This window comes from Leptonychotes weddellii, chromosome 9, assembly GCF_054177405.1.
Source record: "Leptonychotes weddellii isolate Sample4059 chromosome 9, ASM5417740v2, whole genome shotgun sequence".
NCBI classification, from domain to species: domain Eukaryota; kingdom Metazoa; phylum Chordata; class Mammalia; order Carnivora; family Phocidae; genus Leptonychotes; species Leptonychotes weddellii.
The window spans coordinates 123,979,793-124,000,903 of record NC_138377.1 but is presented as its reverse complement, the minus strand read 5'-3'; the positions used below and the strand labels follow the sequence as shown (position 1 = coordinate 124,000,903).

The 21,111-nt window shown below is 40.1% G+C and overlaps 1 protein-coding gene across 1 annotated transcript in view; it reads right to left on the bottom strand.

Moving 5' to 3' along the window:
* ADAMTSL3 (ADAMTS like 3) overlaps positions 1 to 21,111 on the bottom strand; it is a 235,757-nt gene that overhangs the window by 73,908 nt on the left and 140,738 nt on the right. Inside the window, exons 16-17 of the mRNA XM_081831893.1 lie at positions 9,389 to 9,581; positions 8,981 to 9,305 (exon numbers count right to left, since the gene is read on the bottom strand). Coding sequence (XP_081688019.1) covers positions 8,981 to 9,305; positions 9,389 to 9,581 — 518 coding nt within the window. The remainder of the gene's footprint in view (positions 1 to 8,980; positions 9,306 to 9,388; positions 9,582 to 21,111) is intronic.

Genomic DNA, 21,111 nt, shown 5'->3' with positions numbered 1-21,111 from the left:
TGTTTTCCAAAGTGGCTGCACCAGCTTGCATTCCCACCAGCAGTGTAGGAGGGTTCCCCTTTCTCTGCATCCTCGCCAACATCTGTTGTTTCTTGTGTTGTTGATTTTAGACATTCTGACAGGTGTGAGGTCGGATCTCTCTGTGATTTTGATTTGTATTTCCCTGATGCCTTCCTACACGAAGAACACCAAGAAGAGCAGAGACTTGGGTCAGACTTTCTTTCCCTTTGAACCATGCAGACCCTGTTCCACTGTCTTCGTGGATGCTACCATGAAGATGTGCGCGGCCAAACAGGCAGTTTCTGTTGTGTATCTGTTTGCCCTTTCTGCCCAGAGATCTGTGGGCTCTTTCTTTACCCATGAAGTCCTGCACTGTAGGCAGACTATGTCGCACTGGGTCATATTTTCTTGGTATGTGGTATGCTGTTATGATGTAGAGACCAAAGCTTTTATCAAAGAAAGTTTTTATTATTATTTATTATTCATAAATTCCCCTTTATTATCTCTGAATATTTTTCTCTTTCATTTTCTGTGCCATTTGTTCTGTTCTTTCACAAACACCAGTGTGCTCGGGTTGATCTCCTCTCTGTCTTCCACACCCATCACTGCCTCTGAAAGGCAGTGTGCATCTTCACTCTTTTCCTACATGGTAGATGCAGCCTTCCAGCCTGCACACATCTCCATCTTCTGTCTTTTCTTTAATTTTGTTGTTGTTTGTAATCTGTGGTTTTTTTGTTTGTTTGTTTTTTGCCTCTGACTGTTCCAGTTGTCTTCTCCTTTTGTTGACTTACAATCTCTTTTCGAGCTCAACCTCATTTTAAAGCTACTTTCCCATCAGACACCAAGACCATACTTTCCCCGGGAATATGAGCCTATTTGTTGGAACTGTTCCCTGGGTGTAGCTCTGTGATGTTACCGCCATTCCTGTGACTCTTGCTTGCTCTTCCTTTCCCTGCAACCCGGCTTCCTCCTTCTCCTTCTCTGTGCCCCCACCCACCTGGTGTTGCTGCGGAGGTTTTCTGCTGGAACTCCGAGTGCAGCTGTGTGCGAACAACATGGGCAGGGGTGAGCTAGGGCACCTTACAGCTGTTGTGTGCAACCTCTGGCACCACATTTTTGTGTCTGTTGCCCACATGTCTGTCCGGCTCTTGGCATCCGAGGGGCCGGTGTGACTCAGAGACGAGCCTCTTCCAAAACTGGCTCCCTGGGGACTAATGCAGCAACTGCTGTCCCTTCTTCCCCCCCACTTCATCCCCGGCAGCCCTCCTTGGCTAGGAGGCCCATGGGTGCCATGTCTCCTTCGGCACCACCTGCCCCACAGCTCCGCGGGGACATTCTCGGGGCAGCTCGCGGTCTAGCCCTCGTCTGCCCTCTGTAACCAGAGGACCGTGGATGGGCCTTGGAGGACTGTCGCCCATCGTCTGAGGGAGATCTACTCCGCACTCGGCGCCTGATGGATACTTGCCAGCTCCCAGCCTTCGCTCTCACTTTGGCCCGGATTTTACGGTCTTTGGCAGGTGTGTTCCATGATTTATAGTTTGGGATTCTGGCCATTTCATTGTTTACTGAAGACAGAGTGTTCCCTCTCTTCCATTCTCCTTGTGGGTTTTTTGTTGGATTTCAAAGGAAAGGAATGGAATTTTTTTTAAAAAATCCTTTATTGTCGTCTTTAACAGAAAGCCCTAAACTACTCATATTTTTCAGGACAGAGAAAAGCTCTTTGTAAGCTTTTGAACAAATAACTTCAAATTACCATTTACCAAATTATGGTTTATTTTTTTAACCAAGTCAAATCATCATCTAGGAGTTTCCCATGTAATAATTAATGTCAACTTCTTTTTTCATTTTAAAGATGTATTTATTTATTAGAGAGAGAGAGGGAAGGGGAGGGGCAGAGGGAGAGAGAGAGAATCTCAAGCAGATTCCCAGCTGAGCACAGAGCCCAACATGGGGCTCTAACCCGGAACCTGGAGATCATGACCTGAGCCAAAATTAAGAGTCAGCCACGCAACCGAGCCACCCAGGTGTCCCAAAAATTAACGTCAACTTTTTAATTTTGCTTCATATAACAGTGAGTTACATAATTGCCAGTCTCCACTCATAAGCCATTTCTAATGATAAATATATGATTTTTTTTCTCCCCATGATGAATGGGAGCATCCTTTGTAAACCCCTTCTCTGGATGGAGGTCTTACATGACCTTGTGTCACCTAAGTTCAAAGTTAGGGTGCCATTAGAGAATGTTCCCACCTCAGAAAGAAAGGAAGTGACCAAATCAGTGCCATTAATTACAATTCACAAAGCAGCAACCTTATCCAACGTGTCTACTATTTATTCTACAGAAATCTGGTAGATTCCTTTGGAAGAGCTCAGGGGAACAAGATACCCAAGTTTTTGCAACTTTGCAACAATTTGTCTGTGACCTTTACACTTGAAGGTCACATTGGCAGGGTATAACATCCTTGGCTCACATTTTCCTTCTTGTAGTATATTAAATATGTTGTTCCATTGCTTTCTAGTATGAAGTGGTCTTGTCGAGAAGTCTGACACTAATCCAATTTTCTTGCCCTAGTAAGTGACTGGGTCTTTTTGCATACCCAAACACATTCCTTTATCTTTAAAATCCAGTACTTTAGCAGCAGATATCTCGATACTGGCCATGGTGGGTCCATTTTCCCAGGGCTGTGGTGTACCGTTTCAATATTGTGATTTGTGTTACATGGTGATCTTATTTACAGTCTCGTTCCATTGTTTTGGTTTTCTTTTCTTGGGACTCTAATAATACTTATACGTTGGATTTTTTTCTCTTTCATATCTGTTATTTTTACTTGAATTCCTTCTATTTCTCTTTATTTTCAATTCCCTCCTTTCTCTCATTTCTCTTATTACACTTCTTTCTAGTTTACTCTCCACTTGTGAAGTTTTCCCGTAAGTCATCTGGTTCTCTCCTGAACCATATCAGCTCCTTCTGCTCACATCCCCGTTATCTATTCAACCTCATTTCTGGGCTTTTCTGTTTCCGATTTGTCTCTATGTCTTTCTTAATTTCTTTTAGCTCATTTCAAAAGAGTAAGTTATATATTCATCTGCCAACTTTTCATGACGTTGCTATGTTATTGACACTTTTATCTTAAAGTATCTTTGTATGGGGCTTGCTGATGCTCCTATTTAAATAATTTATTTTTTCCTGAACTTTTAGGAAAGTGTAAGGAGGTGGCAGTGTTTCAAGTTCATTGTCTTCACTGTTCCTTCTTCTGATGTTGAGAAGAAGTATTCAACAGTTTGGCCACAGTCCTGAGATTCGTATCTTCTGGACTCTTCTGCTCCCAGGGTCCGAGCATCCCTTCCCTTCCCCTCCGTGTCCTTTCTCAGCTTGGATTATGGTTGTGGCAGGTCAGCCGGGTATTTCATCAGCTCTTAGGGATGTGCGCTCCCCTTGTGCTCTCCAGTCTTCTTAAGGCCCCCATGGGTCCGCATGATCTTCCTCATACTCAACCATGGCCTGGGACCCAGCATCCTCTCTCAGTGTCACCGATGGGTCTCAGACCCTGAGGTGGAAATGTATCATTGACTTCTGTGTTCCCTGGCTCTTGGCCTGCTCTTACCTTCTTTCTGTTGGCCTAGCTGTTAAACTTACAGCTTCTGCCCAGTTTCCTCTTTGGCGCATGATTTGGCCTCACCCACACGTATCACTTGTGTTAAAGTGGCTATCTGTGCTTTTTCTTTCCTCTGGCAATCCTAATTGCTCTGTTTTTTGCGTGTTTTTTTAATTGAAGGATAGTTGACATACAATATTATATTCGTTTCAGGTGTACAACAGAGTAATTAGACAACTCTACATACATTACCAAATGCTCACCGCGATACGTGGAGTCACCTTCTGTCACCACAAAAAGTCATTATGATATTATTGACACTATTCCCTGTGCTGTGCTTTTCATCCTTGTGACTTATTGACTTTGTAACTGGAAGTTTGTCACTCTTCATCCCCTTCACCGTGAGGGATCTGGGGATATTCCACAACCAGGTCGCCATCGTGATTTCGCTTCACTGAAAGCCTCCTACTTTCAAAGGAACTGCTAGTGACAACATATGCTCGTATGTCACGGTAATCATTTTTCCACGGCTTCAACTACTGCTTAAATGCTGACGCTTCCCAAAATTAACTTTAGTGCAGATCTCTCCTGAGCTGCAATTCCTTACTGATGCCTTGACAGGCCCTCAAACTACACACACCTCAAAATAGACTCATTCCGTCTCCCTTTCAAGTCACCTCCCAAATGTGTTTTTCCTTCCCCAATTCATTTTAAAAAGAATGTCTGCTCTATTCATTGACCACACCCCTCTTTTTTGCTTCTTTCTTACGAGTTCAGTCACCAAATCTGCCCGTGACATCTGCTAACCATTGCCCACTACTATCTACTATTCTCTACCCAGCTGCTTCCTTATTCTCCTTGGTTTTATTCCAACCTCCTCTAAAAAGCTCTCCCAGGCTCTGGTTCCTTCCCCTGTAACACACCGTTCACACTGCAGCCAGAACCATGTGCCTAAAAATGCTGCATTTCACTTCCCTATTCAGAAACCTTCCTCGGTGTCCTCGGCCACTGCAGGGACCTGAGGTCCTTCCCGGTCTGACTGCAACCTCTCCTCCCCATCTCGTCCTTCTGCTTCTCTACTGCATCCTCATCTCCAGCCGTGGAAGACTGACAAGCTCGCCCCCTGTGCCTCTGTGTGCACTCCTGTCACTGCCTGGACACCCTTGGTCTCCTTTCCACCCAGCCTGCACTCAACCCTGAAGACCCAACTCTATGGCTGCATCTTCTGCGGCACTTCCCTGGGACCCACGCAGACGCAGATGTCTCCCCTCGATTTCCACTCAGTTCTGTAGATGGGAGCCCTTTATTGGGCTTGTTACATAATTTTTTACGGCTGCCTCATTAAACTGTAAGCTCACTGAAGATCAAATTCTTGGCTGACTCGGGTTCTGAGGGCCCGGGGTAGTTAACATAGCAGTGTTTGGGCAGTGTCTGCTGGTGATGTGACTGAGCAATGGGGCTGTGACAACAGGCATGTTCAGTTTAGAAGAAGGTTTTAGAAGTCTCTTTATTTTAGTCAACAAGTATTTACCGAGCACCAAGTGGGATACACAGATGCAGAGATGGTCCTTCCCCTCTGGTAGTTATAATCTAGCCGAGAAAATAAGGCATATCTGTGTTTGTGTGTGTGTGTTTGCTATTTAAAATAAGTGGAAACGGGCACCTGGTTGGCTCAGTCAGTTGAGTGTCTGCCTTTGGCTCAGGTCATGATCCCAGAGTCCTGGGATCAAGCCCCGCATCGGGCTCCCTGCTCAGCGGAGAGCCTGCTTCTCCCTCTCCCTCTGCCTGCCGCTCAGCCTACTTGCGCTTTCTCTCTGTCAAATAAATAAATAAAATCTTAAAAAAAAATAAGTGGAAACAGAGAAGTAGATGGACTTGGATACACTGGGTATATTTCAGGCGAGTCAAAATGTACAAGTAAACTGTCATCTGGAGTCCAAAAAGACATTATTATTCAAGTAGAAGAGTGGTTATCTACAGAATTATTAATATTAAGAAACTCATAATTAATACTACAAAATAAAAAGTAAAAAGAAGATTTTAGAATAAACCTGGAGAGCTGGAATACTCTTTTATTCATGGAAGGAATACCTAATGCATTTGGATCAATCGCTTTGGATCAAGACCAAACTAACCCTGTAGGATAATGATTGATAGAATGGATTTTCAGCTAGAGATCAGGTATTTCCTAGCTTTACCAACCATCAGTTATGAATATAAAACTAAAAAAACACCTTAGAGAAGCCCAACCAAGATTCTTAGACTTTGTGAAAAGGAGTCCAGACATTGGAACTTCTTGAGATCATTTCCATTGTAAGTAACCATCAATAAGCTGAAACTGTCTTATAAATAGGATTGTGTGTGTGTGTGTATAACCCTTTCATGCAGTGGTGTGCTGGTAAACACTTCACAAGTTCTTGGGGAGAGAGCACTGACTATATTTGCCAACTTCTGTGGTGTGAATGCTCCCATCATGGCTGAATTCAAGCTATCAACCTGATGTCACTGAGCATGAGGTAGGAGATCACAGTTGGTTCTTGCAAGCTGGTACGGATGCGCTGCAATATACTATCATTTTCATGAGTCATTTAGTAAGCCTATTGAAAATTAGAATGCCATATTTATAAATCCATGTGTCCAGGACGTATCTTGAACTGTTCTTTGTAAGAATTTCTCATTAAAGAGATCTTCTCCTTTTTACTTAGCATATGGATAAATTTCAAGAATTGAAGAGTTAGCAGGTGTCAGAAACTGAACACAGGAGCTGAGGAAGTCAGAGATGATCATAAGTGTTGGAAAGATGGTGGTGTACTGACAGAGACAGGGAGTGAGGTGGGGAGCCAGTTGGGAATAAAGAGGTTGTCTCTTTGCTTTCCCAGGTTGAAGACACATCCTATTTGGAGAGCTGGGGGCACTGTATTGAACAGAAAGTTAGACACTGTTCCTGCAGATAGAGAATTATCTATAAAAGTCAGAGAAGAGGTCAGGACACAGAGGCAGCTATGGAGGAAAAATGCAGTGATACACATCAAATATCTGGTCAGATATTGAGTTTTTTGGAGATCTGGAGGAAGACAAACCAATTGACAAGATGTAGTTAAGTAAACAGGAAAAATAAAAAACACCAAGAAACATCATGAAGGAGAATGATGAAGGTAAACAAAATGGTCAACTACTCCATCAAAGCCAAGAGAGTAAAGAATGAGGAACGAGGGAAGCCTGGGTGGCTCAGTCGTTAAGCATCTGCCTTCGGCTCAGGTCATGATCCCAGGGTCCTGGGATCGAGCCCCGCATCAGGCTCTCTGCTCTGTGGGAAGCCTGCTTCTCCCTCTCCCACTCCCCCTGCTTGTGTTCCCACTCTCGTGTGTCTCTCTCTGTCAAATAAATAAAATCTTCAAAAAAAAAAAAAAAGAATGAGGAACAATTTTACTGGATTTCCATCAAGGAACAGGGCCACAAAACAGGCTGCAAGGGGTCCGTGGAGCACAGAAATCCACCATTTGGGAAGACTGCCCCATATATGAGTCAATGCTCCCTTCTTAGAACTTGAAAAGCAGTGTAAGAATCAAAGGCTTCTTCTTGCCCAAAACTTAGTTCAGATCTAAAAACTAATGAGCCAATGAATGAACAAAGCCCAAACATGCCATGAATAGAGCTAGTGTCAGGAAGGGGGACTATTCCAGCTGCAGGCTGAGAGGTCTGGCTCGGTGAAAAATGGGAATTCTGGCACGGCTCCTCAGCCTCTCTCTGTCCAGGGTTAGTGGCCAGTTCCAACACAGAGAGGCCTTATCCAGAACCACAAGATGGATGGCTGCCCCCAAGCGAGCCAGCCCGGGGCAGAAGGACTAGTGTGGCAGAAACCTTTGGAGAGAGTGGCAGTGTGGCATCAGAACTTCTGCCAGAACAAAGCAACTCTGCAATGAAAGGAAATTTCAACAAACAGGAGAAAAGCTGAACCCAGTAGGAAACCCAACATATGTGCCTGACTAGACCCAAGTCTGCATGTTGGCTTTTGGTTTCACAAGCTGAGGCTGGCTCTGCCTTCCTGAGCGTGTGTGCACGCCCATCCTGCCTCCCGGGTGGAGGTTTTCTAGAGATGCAGCTTTGGCTGGGAATGGGGACAATGTCTTGACTGTGCTTGGGCTGATCTCTGGGGGTGACCAGCAGGTTGCTCGGTGGTGGCCTAGGAAACCGACTCGCCTGAGTTCCAACCCAGCTCACGTGGGCAACCTTCTCTTCTGTCTCCTCTTGTTTCTCCTTGCAAAAAGACTTCTTTTTTTTTTTTTAAAGGTTTATTTATTTATTTTAGGGAGAAAGAGAGAGCATGAGTGGAAGGGGCAGAGGGAGAGAGAGAATCTCAAGTAGACTCCCCGCTGAGCACGGAGCCCGACACGGGGCTCGAACTCATGACCCTGAGATCATGACCTGAGCGGAAACTGAGAGTTGGATGCTTAACCGACTGAGCCACCCAGCCTCCCCCCCACCCCCCGCAAAAATGCTCCTAATGAATGATTTGCTTGTCCTTGTTAGCAGGCTTGAGCTTTTCTTTTTTTTTTTTCTTAAATTTTATTTATTTGAGAGAGAGAGAATGAGAGACAGAGAGCATGAGAGAGAGGAGGGTCAGAGGGAGAAGCAGACTCCTTGCTGAGCAGGGAGCCCGATCTGGGACTCAATCCCGGGACTCCAGGATCATGACCTGAGCCAAAGGCAGTCGCTTAACCAACTGAGCCACCCAGGCGCCCCGGCTTGAGCTTTTCTAAAGATCATCACTTCAACAACACTTTGCATTTCCCCTGACTTTGCAAAGAATCTTGGGGAAGAATATTTACCTGTTCAGAGCTTGGGAGAGCTCCAGGACCTGTCATCGATCTCATGGCCACTGGCCACAAGGATACTCTAAGCCAGACAGGAAAACCAGACACATACTCAGGAAGTAGCTCCCCATTGAAGTACAGTAAAAAATTGGGTCATTGTGAGTTAAAGCTGGGAAATCCTTCATGATTTTAGGGGATGAAAGATTTCACAGAATAGGAAAGCTCAGACCTGGATCCAGGATTTGAGAGCAAGGACAAGAGTGAAGACACAAAGGCAAGCTGGGGCAGACGTGGTTAACAGTGTTACTTTGACGATACATAGTCAGCAACTGCAAATTCGCTGTTCACAGAAAGAATGGACGGGGCGGGAAGCACCATCAGTCTCCACTCTAAAAGGCCAGTGAGAAGACATGGCCATGACGTCTGCTTCTGGCGCCCTTGTAGGACTATAGGATGAGATGAGCACAACGGGGTTTGACCGTGCCCAGCACTGAACGCAGGGCTCGGGGGAAGTCCAGGAATGCCAGAAAGTGCCCTTTCCTATGTGTCAAGATGATTTCTGATGTCAGCTTGCCTCTCTACCCCCACTGGAGGCCTCCGGGTTATGTACCCCAACCACATGCTTCCGGATCATCTTGTGGAGGACATATTTAGAGTCTGAAACAAACACAGGGCAAAAAAGAGGCGGGACCATGAGGTGGGGAATGGCCCTTACCTTTGACCAGTCTCCCACAGTGATATGCGGAGGGCAGTCTGTCCTGGCACAGGACTTATGGGAAGAAGCCTTGGGTCCTTGGCACAATTCATCAGAGAGATTCAAAAAGCTGCCATCCGTTAACAGCTGCCGACAGGTGACTCTTCGATTGTGAGTTCCCCCTCCACACGTCCTGGAACACTGAGAAGGTGGAAGGTGGGGGGGTCAGGGCTCTTGCAGCCACAAGTGTGGTGGGCAATGGGGACCCCAGGCTGCCATATTACCTGCTGCCATTCTTCAATGTGCCAGCTAGGAGGGCAGTCAAACTGATTGCACGCTTGTAGGGCATGCGGCTTCTCATCTCCACATTCCTCAGCGGGGGCCGGGGACTCCCCCGGGTGCAGGCAGCACACCTCTCGGGTCTGGATTCCCACACCACAGGTAGCTGAGCAGGGGCCCCAAGAGCCCTTGTGCCACCTGTACCAAAACACAACAGGGCAAGTCAAAGTGTCCTGTGAGACCACGTGCGACGGTCAAGAGCATACACAACTTCAAGTTCTCGGGACGTCCAGACTTCACGCTCCATGTGCAGACCCGAGAGCCACCGCACCCCCACTACTAGATGCAATGAAAATACAGAAATGTAATGTTTAAAGAAATGTCGGTAAGGGTTTAAAGGTTCTACCCGTTTGGGAAAGCCCAGAGTACAAAAGAAGCAGACTTCTCCCCATTCTAGCATACCATCATCTATCCATAATAAAAGCTTGGGTTTTGTTTTGAATAGAGCCCCAAGGCAAGCGTGATTTATATGGCTGTCAAAAGAAATTTTAAATGCTTAAAAGCACACTTCAGGAAATTTTCAGGGCACCTGGATTCATTATTTGGAATATCCCTAAGAAAATTCTTTTCTGTTAGGATTGGATTTACAACATGTGTATATATAATGTGATTCCTTTCCAATAAGATCTTGGAAAAATCAGGTTTTCTCATGAAACATCTGTAAAAATGAAAAACCAGGGCAAGCTGCTTTTGATATATATTTCCAAATTGCATTCAAGGAAGATTCTCTCAATTCACACTCCCAGCAGAAGCATGTGAGAGCGCCTGGCTTCCTACCCCTATACCAATACTGGACCATATCCCTGCCCATCTGATGGGTGTAGTTGTACATTATAGTTACCTTAATTTGTGGGTATGTAATTATTAGTGAACATGGATTTCTAACTAGTTACTGTAGAGCTATATCACGAGGAAACAATTTTAAAATGCTTAAAATTGACACAAAAGGATGTTTGCTCCAAGATAGTTTGTAATAGCAAAAAAAAAAAAAAAAATTAAATTTTACAAAATGGAAGGAAACAATCAAAATGTTCTACAATAAAGGTTAAAATAAATAATTGTATATTCATACAGTACAATGCTAGCAGCCATTAAAAAACAAAGTAGAAGTATAGTTATTGACATAGAAATAAATTTGATATTTTTTATGAGAAAACATAAAAAATACCTTATAATATTGTTTTATGCATTTATAAATGCAGAAAAAAGGTCTGCATAATTATACATCCAAATGTTAACAGTGATGATCTCTAAATGATAGGATTTTTATTTTCTTCATTCTTGCCAGTATTTTCCCCTGATTTTTCTTAAAATAAACACTCATTATTAGAAAAAGTAAGTTAGTTCTTTGAAAAAAAAATAGTGTTAATCTAAAGGTGAATTTCAGCTTTTCTGATTTCTAATTTTCCATAATAAACATGTTTTACTTGTGTAAATAAGAGGAAAAATAAAAAATGAAATATATTCAAGACAAATATAATGGGACAAAAGCATTAAAATTTTTACTTATGAAGACAAAAGTTCACAACGAAGATATAATAATCATACAAGTATGAAGACTAAGTAAAAAGCATAAATACATATGAAGTACAGCTCTTAGATATAAGAAAAATGGAAGGATAAGTAATAAAAATTTTTAAAGGCTATAAAATACATCTCTAAGCCCCTGATATATAAAGAAGGCAAACCTTAATAAGAATATAGAAAATTGGGGCACCTGGGCGGCTCAGTTGGTTAAGCATCTGACTCTTTATTTTGGTTCAGGTCACGATCTCAGGATCATGGGGTGAAGCCCCACGTCGGGCTCTGCGGTCAATAGGGATTGTCTCTCTCCCTCTCCCTCTGTCTCTTCCCCCCCTCCTGTGTTTTTTTCTCTCTCTCAAACAAATAAATCTTTAAAAAAAATAATGTAGAAAACTAACGCATTTGAACACCTTGGTTAAGTAAGTAACTTTTTAGGAAATTACAAAAAGTTCTATTCAAGAAAGGGACTAGATCCTGTTAACTTTGTGGTCGAGTTCCCACAAATTTCCAAGAAACAGTTGATTCCCATGTCACTTCAAAAGTTCCAAAGTGAAAAAGAAGATTAAAATACTTTAATGCATCATGAAGCACAAAACCTTGAGCACAAAATCTGACAAATATATATAAAAAATTTTTTGCATATAATTATATAGTCTAAACCCTAAATAAAAGAGAAGTATAAATCCTAAGTAAAACAGAAGCAAGTTAATCAAAGGATTAAAATACTACATAGTAAAAAAAAAAAAATATATTACATAGTATATGCTATGGACTGAATGGTTATATCCCTCCCCAAATTATTATGTTGAAGTCCTAATCTCCAGTGTGATGGTATTTGGAGACTGGGACTTTAGGAGGTAATTAGGGTTAGATAAGGTCGTGAAGGTGGGACTCTCATGATGGGATTAGTGCCCTTATCAGAATAGAAACCAGAGAGCTTGCTCTCTCTTTCTGCCAATAAGAGGACACAGAGAGAAGGCAGCTGTCTGCAAGCCAGGAAGAGAGCTCTCATCAGAAACTGCCCTGTTGGTACCTTGACCTTAGACTTTTCAGCCTCCAGAACTGTAAGAAAATAAATTTTGTTGCTTAATCTACCCAATCTATGATATTTTGTTATCACAACTTGAGCTGATTAATAAGATATGTTTTCTGACCACGGTGGAACTATATTAGACAATCCCCAAATATTTAAAAGTTATGCAATATCATCTAAATCACTCATGGGTCAAAGGAGAAACCACAATGGAAATAAACAGTTTTTCTTAAATGCAGGTTACTAAAAATATGAAGTGCGAAAATCTGTGGAATGCAGCAAAAGCCATGATCATAAGGAAATCAATAGCCTTAAATGAATATTGTAAAAAGAAATGCTGAAAATCATAATCTAAGTATCCATTTCAAGCAGTTAAAAAAATACAGTAAATAAACAAAAAAAAAGTAGAAAAGAGGAACAAAATATATGAGAACAGATAGGAATGAACCCAAAAATAAAACAAAAGTTGCCTCTTCAAAAGACTAATAAAATTGATAAATTCATGGTGATTTATGAAGAACAAAAAATATGAACCATAAATTACCAACATCAAGAATTAAAGAGAGAATCTCAAAGGCATTAAAAATAGAGTATACATGTGTGATGAAAATCACTATATGTCAATAAATTTAAAAATTTACATAGACTGAAAATACACCTAAAAAAACACAACTTATCAAAACTAACACATAAATGTTAAGATGGTGCCATGAAAGACAAGGCAAAGGACTTTAAGACAAAAATAAAAAAAAAGAAAAAAGAAAAAAAAAAAACTAACACATAAATGTAGAAAAATCTGACTAGTCCTATATCTATTAAATTTTTAATTTAAAATATTTTAAAAATAAACTCAAGTGTCAGATACCTTCCTTGGTGAATTATTTAAGGCATAAATAATTCCAACCTTACATAAACTCTCCAGAAAATATAAAAAGAAGGAAACCTTTCCCAACTCATTTAGGTCAATGTCACTCATAAACACAGATGTAAAAATCCTAAACCAAATATTAACAATGAAGTGATATATATAAAGAATATTATTATATCATGACCAAATTGGGTTTATTCCAGAAAGGCAAAGTTGTTTCAACCTTGGAAAATCAATCAGTGTTTATGATATTAACAAAACATAGGAGAGAAATCATGTGATCATTTCAACAGAGGCAGAAAAACATTTGATAAATTTCAACAACTATTCATGATTGAGAACTTTCTTAATCTGAATAAATGCATCCCAAAAATCAAGTAGTGGTGGAGGGGTGAAGCAGGAGAATACAGCAAGATATCTGCATTCCTCTCTGTTTCAAAAAAAAAAAAAAATAGCTATGACAGTTAACAAAAGACATAAGGGTAAAGCTCTTTTCCCATACAAAACAAACATCTCAGTAAACCAGAAATCAATTGGAAGCACAGTGCTGAAATTGACTAAAGTTGTCTAGGTTTAGTGGATGCCAGGATTGGAAACTTGCAATGGCAGCTGGGAGTTCAATTTGTATGGGGAAATTAAAGAGCACCACAGTGAGGGGGGTGACTGAAACACAGTGAGGGAGTCACTTCTAGAAACACAATAGGGCAAGACTCCCTGACCCATAATTGAAGGCTAGAAAAATTAGCCTGTGTGTATGGTTGGAATTGATCAGCTGCCTGGGATAAAATAAAAGAATGGAGATAACCTGGAGCCTGCTTAATATTTTTAAGGATTTATTTATTTATTAATTTATTTTAGAGAGAGAGAGAGCAGGGGTAGGGGCATAGGGAGAGGGAGAGATAATCTCAAGCAGACTCTGCGGTGAGCACAGAGTCCAATGCAGGGCTCGATCTCACGACCCTGAGATCATGACCTGAGAGGAAACCAAGAGTCAGATTCTTAACTGACTGAGCCACCCAGGCATCTCTTGAGCCTACTTATTGAGCCAAGCTATCATATAATATTCTGGGAGGGGTTCTGCAATATTTCACCTGGGAGGAGAGCCTAAAGGAAATAATATGAAACCTGGTTGTGATTTGAGGATCTTGGGGAGAGGTATTCATTCAAGTAAGCAGAAAACCCCCAGATAGGAACATATAACTCCCATTCAATATAAGCTTGCAAACCAAAAGGTCCAAGGAGAGAAAAAAAAATTAATGACATGAAGATAGCAAACACACAACAGATGAGAGAATTCCCCCCTAAAGAAATAGAAATAACAACAGCACTACTTGTATAGCATGTTCTATTTCCCACATTTGGTTTTAATATAATACTCACATTATCTTCATAATGTCTGAAAAAATCTTTAACATAACTATGTGGGGTTTTTTTATTCTTAGGGACTAATAGTGATCTAGGAAATAGCAGATTGGTTGTATGTGCTTACTTCTGTTCCCTTCCATCCACCCTCCCCTAAAAAATACCCAATAAAAAGACAGTAAAGGGATAAAGGTGGTATTAAACAAAGGCATATAACCACAAAGACAAAGAGACTGTGAGAGATGCAGTTGATTTTGTAAACTGGAGAAAAGATGGAAAGTGATGTTTAACTTAGCAGCCTGGAGAAATCTGAAAACTAAGCTGGGAGTTGGGAAAGTCCAAAAGCAAGAAGCCATGAAACAATCAGACACAACATATTTCTAAAAGTGGGGTGTAGCTGAAGTCATAATAGATTCACTGAAAGTCTATATTAACCTGAAATCCTTTTGTGTCTCTTAGGCATGCAGGAGATTTATTCTCCCACACCCAGCAGAAAATTGAAGGGTTACTTAAGGACTTAAGGAATAGCAAAAAGTGGAAGACTGTACTAGGAATGGGGATTAAGTGAGGGTCTATGTATTGTCAGGTGAGACCGCCAGACTTCTTCCCTGACTTGGCTCAGAGAAAACACTTCCAATCAGACTTGTATCCCTTTCCCACTCTCAAACAAAAGGTTGGAGAATTCCTCACCAGAAATGTTAACTAGCTTGAGAGCAAAAAACAAATTCAGGAGGTCTCCCTGTGAACAGCCCATCCAGATCACTCTAGAGTGAAACCTACCACTCAACAAATTCTGTCCATATACACAGGGCTTCCAATCTTCTTTGGGGTATACTATTCTTAAACGAGTAGATAGTCAAGGAACATAAAATATTTAATGAAAACATCTAAGAAAAAAAAAAAGAAACAAAAACAGGCATATGGGAGAAAACAGACACAATGCAAGGTACTGAAGAGAATAGAAGAAAACTAATAAAATAAAAAAAATTCATAATTCATATTCTCAAGAAACAGAAGGTATTGTATTCATGAAATGAAAACAGGACGTTATTAAGAAAGGTACTAGGAACCTACAGAGAACCAAAAAAGACTCTTGTAAATTAAAAATGATTAAATAAAAATGTAACCAATCAGTTGAAAAACAGAAGTAAAGAAAAGTCTCAAAAAGTAGAAATAAAAGAAATACAAAATAGGGTCAGTTCAGAATGTCGAACATTATACATTGGGAGGTTCATTTAAAAAGCAGAAGAAAAGAATAACTCAAGAAAATTTCCCAAAATGGAAAGAAGTGTTCAGATTTTAAAGCCCCTCCCTATTTCCCAACACAAAAGATAAAAATGAACTAAACCAAAGCATATAACGTTGTTCCATTGTCTTCCAGAGGGAACAAAACAGGTTTGTATAGAGGATGAGGGATCTAGGTGGCAAAGTAATTCTCAACAATAGCACTGAAAGTTAGAATTCGGTGAATGGAGCAATACTTTAAAAATACTTTTTGGGGGGGAAAATGATATGGAACCTTGAAATCTATACAAGACAAAATATTAAAGTGGAATAAAACATTTCCAGATATTCAAGAGCAAAAAATTCAATCCCCAATTTTCTTGGGAAGCTCTTGGACTTATGTGCTCCAACACTGGGGTTCAGGTGCCCCTTCGGATCACTACATTTGTATCTTTGGGGTAAATACCCAGTAGTGCAATTGCTGGGTCGTAGGGCAGCTCTATTTTCAACTTCTTGAGGAACCTCCATACTGTTTTCCAGATTGGCTGCACCAGCTTGCATTCTTAAAGGACCTATTTCATTAGTAGCTCTACAGTAAATCAAAATAATTTCCATTTCACAAATAATCTAAGGGGCTTAAAGACTCTAATCACCACCCTCCCCCCAAACTTTACCAGGCTTTGTTGTCCGATATTTATTTCTTTTTTCACACCCATAAATCCGATATCATTATTGATTCACAGTCAGTGACTTTCTTTTAGATTAAGTATCTTTACAATGTACTTTGCTCATCATTTATTCTTATATTCTTGTATCTTTCTTCCAGGATCAGTTTCCTGCTTAATGAATATGCTCTTTTAAAAATTATCTTTAGTAAGAGTTTGCTGATAGTAAAGTCTCCTGCTTTTGTTCACCTAGAATGTCTAACACAATAGTAGTTAACATTTTTTTTATTACTTACTATGTTCTAAGCTCTTTTGTAAGTAATTTACATATATAATATGTATATTTGTATATTTATATATTTATATAATATGTATATATGTATATACTACTGCAATCTGAAAATATCCTGTTTCACTAAGTATGTAATATAGGCTGACAGTTACTTCCTTTTAACGATTTCAAGATAATATTCCTTATTCCTTATTGCCAATGAGAAGAAAACTCTTAATTTTGTGGCTATTTTTCCTCTTGTAGATCTTTACTCTCTGGTTGTTTTTGAGATATTTTCTTTGCCTTTGGAGTTCTCAGACTCAACTATCATGTGTTAAGTGTTTATTTCTTTTTATTTTTCCTGCTTGGGATTTGTTGTGGCTCCAGATTCTTAGGATTCATATTTTTCATTAATTATGAAATATTCTCAGTCATCTCTTTGAATATTACCTCTGTTTTTTTCTTCAGCTCCATTTAGATATATTTTACACCCTGTCAATATTTCCTCTGTCTCTCTTACCTCTAGTGTGTATTTTACATACTTCATTTGCTCTCAGTGCTTTATTCTGGATAATTTCTTCAGATCTCTCTTCCAGTTCACCTGTTTACCCCAGTCCATAACTTTGAAGTTTCGATGATTATTTTTTTAACTTCCAGATATTCTGTTATTAGAACCATATGGTTAAACCATATGAAATTGCCAATATGGGACCTTTTTGATTGATAAAATTGGAAATTTCATATAGCACAAACTAATATTTGGTTCATTAAAAAAATAATCTTCCAGGTATTTTTGATAGTTTGTTATTCCTAGGTTAGGTTTTCAATTTCCTATCTTATATCTTTAAATATTTTAAATAAACTTACTTTATATTTGTACCTGATAATTCCAATATCTGAGGCCCTGTTATATCAGATTTGGGTTTTCTCCCCCACTGATTCTCACACATTGTTTCTTCATGAATTTTTTTTAATTTTTTTTTTTTTTATTGTGAGATCACTAATTAGGTCTTTGTGGGAATTTTAAGTTTGGAGGAGAAGACACATTCTTCCACAAAGGGTGTGCGTTAACTCTTATCAAGAGCAATGTGAATTAATTTTTCAGATCACACTGTCAGAGTGAATATGAACTTATTCCTACATAAAGGGCTATCTGTGGCTTTTAAATTCTCAGAGGAGTCTTTTTTTATTGAGGTATGACTGATATGTAAACAGTTGTATATATTAAATGTGTACAACTCAATGAGTTTGGGAATAAGTACACCTGTGAAACCATCCACACCATCAAGGCCATAAACACATCCATTCTTTCCCAAAGTCTCCCTCCATCCCTATTCTTATTCTTTAGCATCATCATCGTTATCATTATTATTATTCTGGGTGTGGTAAGAACACCTAACATAAGATCTACCCTCTTACCAAATTTGAAGTATACAAAAACACAGTATTGTTAGCTATAAGCAGTATGCTATACAGTAGATCTCCAGAACTCACTCATCTTGTATAACTGTAACGTTGCACCCTTTGACCATCACCTCTCATTTCCCCTCCTCCCAGTCCCTAGCAGCCATCATTCTACTCTCTGCTCCTGTAAATTTGACTACTTTAGAGTCCACATATAAGTGAGATCACACAGCATTTTTCTGTGTCTGGCTTCTTTCACTTAGCATAATGCAGGGGAGGCTTTTTTAATTCCTTCCACTCAGAGGCAAAGCCAAGACAGATAAATTTCCTTGAGATCTGCTTTTTTGGGGTGGATTTTTTTCCAGTTTGTCTTTTCACTGAGGTAGATCCTGGCTTCATATGGGAATCTCCATTCCATTCCTTATTTCCTGGAGATCCGAGGACTTGTCTGTTTCCAGAAAAAAACTGTTAAAGCCAAAGGTCTAGATTAGTGGGATTGCCAAATGTCTCCCATGGAAGCACTAACTTTAATACAAGTTTACCATGCTAGATTCATTCTATAGCTCTTCCTTCCTTCCTTTTCTCTTTCTTTCTTTCTTTCTCTTACTTCTGAGGATTTATCTTACTTTCTAACAAGCTTAGTTTTACATTTCAAGTTGTTTTATACATATTTTACTCAGTATTTTAGAATCTTTTAGTAGAAGGGCCTTCAGTATATCTAGTCCACCACTTGGCTAAAAATGGACATTCACATTCACATACTCAAAATAATATTTTAGCAAGTTTAGCTCTAGGTTGATCATGATTTCCCTGTAGTACTCTAAAGATATTATTTCTTTGCTTTTTGGGAACTTCAGTTGTTAATAAGTTGTTAGTAGTTGATATGTCTTTCAGGTCTTGTAGCTCTTAGGATTTTCTTATCATCTCTGACTTTCTGCAGTTTTGTTATTATGTATCTAAGTGGGATTTATTTTCATTTATTTTTCTTGATACTAGGAGTAGACATTTTTTTAAGTTTTAGTAAACAATTCATTTAATATCTTGTTTCTCTGCCATTACCTCCATATTTCTTACTTTTCTTCTCTTTTCCCCAAATCTTCAACTCTCTGTGCTTTCATTCTTTTGACTTCCTCAGCACTACCTTCAAGGTAACAATTCTTTCTTCAATTGTCTGTAACTTACTTATTTTTCAGTGGCTTTTAAAATTTCTAAGTTGTATAATTGGTTCTTTTTAAGACTCACCTATTGTGACTATATTTCTGCCTCTGTCTATTTCATAATTTCCAGTTCTTTACATGGATATTATTTACCAATTTATATCACCAACGATCTCAGTAACAGTCTTTTTTCAGACTGTTCTTGTATTTTTATTTCATCTGGAATGAATTCAACTTTCAACCGCTGACTCTTGTTGACTATCTTCATTAGTATTAGGTTTCTTCATGTGCTTTGGAGTTTCATTTTGCAGGCTCAATTTGGTTTCTCTCTCCCCACCTCCCTTTGTCCCTTTCTCTGACTCTTAACCCTCCCTGTCTACAGTGTTGTTTACTTCCATCTAGCCCTCCAGTGTCTCCAGTCCAGAACCAAGTCTCATATGGACAGCATGGCACAAAAGCAGTCTACGGACACTGACGATCCAGTCACTGAGCCAACATGTAATTTGGGGCCGTATCGTTGTGTCTGTCCTCCATCTCCCCAGGCAAGTAGGCTCATCTATACAATGGCTTCAGGTTGTGATCAGCAGCAGCTTTTTCCTGCTTCCATTCCAAGAAGCAATGAATGTGGGTTCTCTCTAAGCAGTCAAAAGGACGATGTTCAGGCCTACTCTCTACGGAACTGAACTCTCATGTGCCCTGACTGCTTTGGGGCCTCAAGTCCACGAGAACCACAGGTCTGTTTCCACTCACCACTTCACACTTCCTTTCCTTTCCTGGCCCAGATAGTTCTTTTCATGATAGTGCCTTGGGTAAGCTGTTTTAATTCCCTTGCTCTCATACTGCATCTATCATTGATCTGTATTTGGAACAGAATGTAAAATTAAAACACCAGCTTAACTGGAAGCCTGCTAATTAGTTAGATTGTAACTGATTATATCTAAGTTTCCAGTAGCTTTTGAGGTGAAGGAAATCACCAACAGTAGAAATATACATCATATTTTGATGATAATCGAGCTATATGGATAAATAATTAAAAGGATGCTGTTTCACTATCAATTCAGCTTAAATATATAACTTATTTGGAGTGACTTCTGGATAATCATCTTTCAAGAAAGTATACAGCTAGAAGAATCCATCAGAGGCACAAGGGACTGGAAATGAAAGCACTGTTATCCAAGAAATGGGGAACTGTTTCTTAACAGACAAAAGACTACAGAATTTTTTAAAATTCAAGAACTGGGTAACAAGTAGGTAGGGAAACACATCACTCTTGCCTCTTGCTTTCTGACCTCCCTCCCTAGCAGTGCTGACTACTGTCAGAGAAGAAAGCTCTCCTCAGACGAGTGGGGCCATTATGTAACCCTGCATGTTTCTACAAGCTGCTGGCTCTCTCCTGGAAAAAGCAAACTCCATAAATAGCAGACACTCAGCAGTTATAGCATAGACCAGGGGGGAGTAACCCCATAACAGCAGATAAACATACAACACCCCACCTTGGAGAGTCCAGGCTAATACATCAAATGCATTTGCCTTTGGGTAAATAAAGATCAACGGACTGTCCAACCCAATCTCAGTGGTAAGTTTCACCCTGGGGTGATATTTTACTGCTATTGCCCTTGGAGTCAGTAAATATTTGTGTGGAAAATATTATGCAACACCCTGTCCCTGTTATTCCTACACCACTGGTTTCTAGAACCTAAAACATTTTTGTAAACTTACCTTTACTTTGGCACCAACCCTTTGTCTCGGCTGGGTTTTTTCCAATATAACTCTCAACCTTTGAAGAGTTTATTAAATTTGCAATTTTGAAACGAGGAAGAGTATTTCCCTTCACATAAAAACAGACTCTTAATTTTGCAAAGTGGCCAAGACATAGTGCATGCTCTATTATTCCTAGCTTGGAAGGAAGCTCTGTGGGCAGGACGGTGTTGGGAGACGATAACGTGCAATCATTCTTGCTGAGGCCCAGCGATGAGGGGAAAGGGATGCTGCTGAACCCGGGACAGGTCGCCACGCTTCCCTCAGCAGCCTTAAGAAACAGGGTCCAGACTTGCTCCTAAATCTTGCTCCGGTTTGGTGAGCAAAGGAAGAGCAGCACTGCAGACTGAACTCAACCCTGCCATGGCCTCCTGGGCAGGTCAAGGGAAGGCTGTTGTTCTC